A 6000-nucleotide genomic window follows, 5' to 3' on the forward strand; every position below is an offset into this window, starting at 1 on the left:
ATTCGTAGCCCATTCACAGCCATATAAGGAGTCATTGGCATGCAGGGCTTTCAAAATATGGGGCACTTGGTTGGATTTTTATCTGGGTTCCGCCTGTAACATCAGTTCTGTTGCACTCACAGACAATATCTTAGCAGTTTTGGAAACGTCAGTGTTTTCTATCCAAAGCTGTCAATTATATGCATAGTTGAGCATCTTGTCGTGACAAAATATCCCGTTCAAAACGGGAACGTTTTTTATCCAAAAATGAAAATACTGCCCCCTAGTTTTAAAAGGTTAAAAAACATAAACTGAACACTCAATGAAATACAAAACAATAAACGTGAACAAAACCGAAACAGTACCGTGTGGCGAACAAACACAGACACGGAAACAATCACCCACAAAACAACAGTGAAAACCCAGGCTACCTAAGTATGATTCTCAATCAGAGACAACTAACGACACCTGCCTCTGATTGAGAACCATACTAGGCCGAACACAGAAAACCAACCTAGAAACACAAAACATAGAATGCCCAACCAAGTCACGTCCTGACCAACTAAAACAAACAAATAACACAAGAACTAGGGTCAGAACGTGACACCATGTAGTCAAACTACAGCTGTATGGTCTCCGTGGCCTATAGAACTGTATAATTGTCTGACTTGTCCTGTGGTATAGTTGTAGTTTAAACCATTTCACATGAAGCGTCAGCTGCATGTTTTCTCCCCTAATGTGAATTTCATCAGGAGCGGGTATTATACACTTCAGTAGAAAAGGGCGGTTCCATGACGTCGACGTAATGTCTATGCTCACGTGGGCGTGGCCATTGATTTGGTTAATTTTATATGAAAACCCATACTCTCATTTAGAAGGAACTACCCAACTACCCAAATGTCATCAACTACACTAATTAGCATAGCGCAACAGTCAAAAAATATTACTAGAAAATATTCATATTCATGAAATCACAAGTGAAATATAGTGAAACACATCTTAGCCTTTTGTTAATCACCCTGCCATCTCAGATTTTGAAATTATGCTTTACAGCCAAAGCAAGACAAGTGTTTGTGTAAGTTTATCGATAGCCTAGCATAGCATTATGTCCAGCTAGCAGCAGGAGGCTTGGTCACGAAAATCAGAAAAGCAATCAAATTAACCGTTTACCTTTGATGATCTTTGGATGTTTTCACTGACGATACTCCCAGTTAGACAGCAAATGTTCATTTTGTTCCATAAAGATTATTTTTATACCCAAAGTACCTCTGTTTGTTTGTCACCTTATGTTCAGAAATCCACTGGAAATAGCAGTCACGACAACGCCCCAAAAAATGACAAATTATATCCATAATATCGACAGAAACATGGCAAACGTTTTTTATAATCAATCCTCAAGGTGTTTTTCAAATATCTATTTGATAATATATCAACCGGGACAATTGGCTTTTCAGTAGGAGTGAGAGGAAAATGACTACCTCTGTCTTTTACGCAAGAATCAATCTGCGAGCCCTCAGCTGGCCACTTACGCAATGTAGTCGTTTACGCTCATTCTTCAACATAAAATGCTGTAGAAAAAATGCTGTGGAATACGTAGAAATAGGAATCTGGTTGATATCCCTTTCAGTGGCCAGTAGGGTTGCATAGGAACACAACGGTTTTAAAACATGAGTCACTTCCTGATTGGATTTTTCTTAGGCTTTCGCCTGCAATATTAGTTCTGTTAAACTCACAGACAATATTTTGACAGTTTTGGAAACTTTAGAGTGTTTTCTATCCTAAGCTGTTATATGCATATTCTAGCATCGGGTCCTGAGAAATAGGCGGTTTACTTTGGGAACGTTATTTTTCCAAAAATAAAAATAGTGCCCCCTAGTTTCAAGAGGTTAACATCACATTACATCTTTTCACAAATAGTTTCATGTTTAATCACATATGTTTCACAATATTTAGATATAAACCTGACAGCTGGGAAATGTACACTTTAAGAGATGTGTGTTTCCTGTCCTTCATGAGGTCACCAAATGAAACACACTCATCATAACTGTCCCCTAAATGTCCACAGACCAGTCCCACATTCTCAAAAGTAGAAATATTGTTTTGGGGATTAGGAGTTTTGAACAAAATAAGTCCTTTGTTCTGGTAGACTCTCTCAATATTGCATGGCAGTTTCTACCAGGTATTTATGACCTGTTGTAAAGTCATAAAACTGTGGAGAGAGAGAGAAAACACAAACAGACCCCACAGAGCCCCAGGACAGCAACACAATTAGACCCAACCAAATCATGAGAAAACAAAAATATATTTACTTTAAAGAAAGAATGAACAAAACAGAGCAAACTAGAATTCTATTTGGCACTAAACAGAGAGTACACAGTGGCAGAATACCTGACCACTGTGACTGACCCAAACTTAAGGAAAGCTTTGACTATGTACAGACTTAGTGAGCATGGCCTTGCTATTGAGAAAGGCCGCCATAGGCAGACCTGGCTCTCAAGAGTAGACAGGCTATGTGCACACTGCCCACAAAATGTGTTGGAAACTGAGTTGCACTTCCTAACCTCCTGCCAAATGTATGACCATATTAGAGATATATTTCCCGCAGATTACACAGACCCACAAAGAATTCGAAAACAAATCCAATTTTGATAAACTCCCATAGCTATTGGGTGAAATACCACTCTATGACTGATTCAAGTATTTTTAGCCAAATCCTAATTGGTATGTTGAAATTTATGTTCCTTTTGATGGCATAGAATGCCCTTCTTGCCTTGTCTCTCAGATTGTTCACAGCTTTGTGGAAGTTACCTGTGGCGCTGATGTTTAGGCCAAGGTATGTATAGTTTTTTGTGTGCTCTAGGGCAACAGTGTCTAGATGGAATTTGTATTTGTGGTCCTGGTGACTGGACCTTTTTTGGAACACCATTATTTTGGTCTTACTGAGATTTACTGTCAGGGCCCAGGTCTGACAGAATCTGTGCATAACATCTAGGTGCTGCTGTAGGCCCTCCTTGGTTGGTGACAGAAGCACCATATCATCAGCAAACAGCAGACATTTGACTTCGGATTCTAGTAGTGTGAGGCCGGGTGCTGCAGACTTTTCTAGTGCCCGCGCCAATTCGTTGATATATATGTTGAAGAGGGTGGGGCTTAAGCTGCATCCCTGTCTCACCCCACGACCATGTGTGAAGAAATGTGTGTGTTTTTTGCCAATTTTAACGGCACACTTGTTGTTTGTGTACATGGATTTTATAATGCTGTATGTTTTGCCCCAAACACCACTTTCCATCAGTTTGTATAGCAGACCCTCATGCCAAATTGAGTCGAAGGCTTTTTTGAAATCAACAAAGCATGAGAAGACTTTGCCTTTGTTTTGGTTTGTTTGGTTGTCAATTAGGGTGTGCAGGGTGAATACATGGTCTGTTGTACAGTAATTTGGTAAAAAGCCAATTTGACATTTGCTCAGTACATTGTTTTCATTGAGGAAATGTACGAGTCTGCTGTTAATGATAATGTAGACGCATATTCCACGGTAGCTATTGGGGTCAAATTTGTCTCCACTTTTGTGGATTGGGGTGATCAGTCCTTGGTTCCAAATATTGGGGAAGATGCCAGAGCTAAGGATGATGTTAAAGAGTTTTAGTATAGCCAATTGGAATTTGTTGCCTGTATATTTGATCATTTCATTGAGGATACCATCAACACCACAGGCCTTTTTGGGTTGGAGGGTTTTTATTTTGTCCTGTAACTCTTTCAATGTAATTGGAGAATCCAGTGGGTTCTGGTAGTCTTTAATAGTTGATTCTAAGATCTGTATTTGATCATGTATATGTTTTTGCTCTTTATTCTTTGTTATAGAGCCAAAAAGATTGGAGAAGTGGTTTACCCATACATCTCCATTTTGGATAGATAATTCTTCGTGTTGTTGTTTGTTTAGTGTTTTCCAATTTTCCCAGAAGTGGTTAGAGTCTATGGATTCTTCAATTACATTGAGCTGATTTCTGACATGCTGTTCCTTCTTTTTCCGTAGTGTGTTTTTAGATTGTTGCATTCTTCATCAAACCATTTGTCATTGTTGTTAATTTTCTTTGGTTTTCTATTTGAGATTTTTAGATTTGATAGGGAAGCTGAGAGGTCAAATATACTGTTGAGATTTTCTCCTGCCAAGTTTACACCTTCACTATTACAGTGGAACGTTTTACCCAGGAAATTGTCTAAAAGGGATTGAATTCGTTGTTGCCTAATTGTTTTTTGGTAGGTTTCCAAACTGCATTCCTTCCATCTATAGCATTTCTTAATGTTACTCAGTTTCTTTGGCTTTGATGCCTCATGATTGAGTATTGCTCTGTTTAAGTAGACTGTGATTTTGCTGTGGTCTGATAGGGGTGTCAGTGGGCTGACTGTGAACGCTCTGAGAGACTCATCTCTCTCTCTGTGTCAGTCTCTCATCTCTCTCTCTGTCGCTCTCTGTCGCTCTCTGCCTCTGTGTCAGTCTCTCTCATCTCTCTCTCTGTCACTCTGTCTCTCTCTCTCTCTTTCTGTGTGTTCATGTGTGTGTTTGTGTGTGTGTACACGCATGTGTGCGTGTGTGTCTGCATACACATAGGTGTATGTCTGCATGCTTAATTAGGCTAGCTGATTAGTGCAGTGTGTGATGGAGGCAGACAGTGTGTTTGCTCTGTGTTAACCCTGTCTGTGCTGATGTCAGCATCAATCACGTGTCATGTGTTCCTCCATCAACACTGCATGTGTTCTGAACACTGGTCTGTTTAGTCGTCTGTTCAATCACTCACTCTTCAAGAACTTTACAAGGACTGATTGAAGCAGACTGAGGGTCTCTCTCTCTCTCTCTCTCGCTTTCTCTCTCTCTCTCTCTCTCTCTCTCTCTCTCTCTCTCATCTCAAATAATGACTGAGTTATGGACTATGTTGCTTCCCTAATCCTAAAGTAGCTGACATCCAAGGGCTTATAGAATGCTGTTGCAGGCACTCAAAGTTACTGTATGAAACTTGGGAAAAATGGTAGTTAGGCTTCTTCTCCGGATGCTGTTGGTGTTATGTACTAGTGGAGTTGTTCACCAACCATTTCCTCATGTGGAAAATCAATGCTCTGGTTGTCACTTTTATAACTTATATTCCCCCATATCTCTGTCTCTGTCTCTGTCTCTGTCTCTGCCTCTGTCTCTGTCTCTGTCTCTGTCTCTCTCTCTCTCTCTGTCTCTGTCTCTGTCTCTGTCTCTGTCTCTGTCTCTGTCTCTGTCTCTGTCTCTGTCTCTCTCTCTCTCTCTCCTCTCTCTCTCTTTCAGTGATGCTGCTGGACACAACAGAGTCTACCTCGGAGCTTGGCTGGACCACATATCCTGACACTGGGGTAAGCAGAGGACAAATCACTGGGCAAATATCAGAACACGCACATGCACACGCACACGCACACGCACTCACACACACACACACACACACACACACACACACACACACACACACACACACACACACACACACACACACACACACACACACACACACACACACACACACACACACACACACACACACACTCAGGGCTCTGGTCAAAAGTAGTGCACTTCACTGGGTATACAGGATGTCATTTGAAACATAGCTACTGATCGATATGACATCATCAACGTTGACATTGGTAATAGATTGCATTATGAGGCTCCAGTTCATAAGATGGGTGTGTGTGTGTGTGGGTGGGTGTGTGTGTGTGTACGTGTGCGTGTGTGTGCGCATGCGTGTGCGTGTGGGCGTGTGTTCACTGCTCATTGCTGGGCATACATCATAATCATCATCATTACCATACTCACTGAAGCAGTATCCAAAACAAATGATTATGGTAATGGCGGGACTGTAAATGTCCTATTATATGACTGACTGTTACATTTCAATCTACTGTATACAGCTGCATCATGTACTCTTGTATCCATCAGTCTTTCTGGTGTTATGAAATACAGAGCTTGTATGAATACCGTACAGTACAGGCCTGGTGTATATTAGAGCCAGC

The 6000-nt window shown here is 40.9% G+C and overlaps 1 protein-coding gene across 1 annotated transcript in view; it reads left to right on the forward strand.

Annotated features, from left to right (window-relative positions):
• LOC112243956 (ephrin type-B receptor 5-like) overlaps positions 1–6000 on the forward strand; it is a 76946-nt gene that overhangs the window by 17384 nt on the left and 53562 nt on the right. The window contains 1 exon segment of the mRNA XM_042308396.1: positions 5285–5349. Coding sequence (XP_042164330.1) covers positions 5285–5349 — 65 coding nt within the window.

Source organism: Oncorhynchus tshawytscha, linkage group LG03 (genome assembly GCF_018296145.1).
Source record: "Oncorhynchus tshawytscha isolate Ot180627B linkage group LG03, Otsh_v2.0, whole genome shotgun sequence".
Classification (NCBI taxonomy): Eukaryota; Metazoa; Chordata; class Actinopteri; order Salmoniformes; family Salmonidae; genus Oncorhynchus; species Oncorhynchus tshawytscha.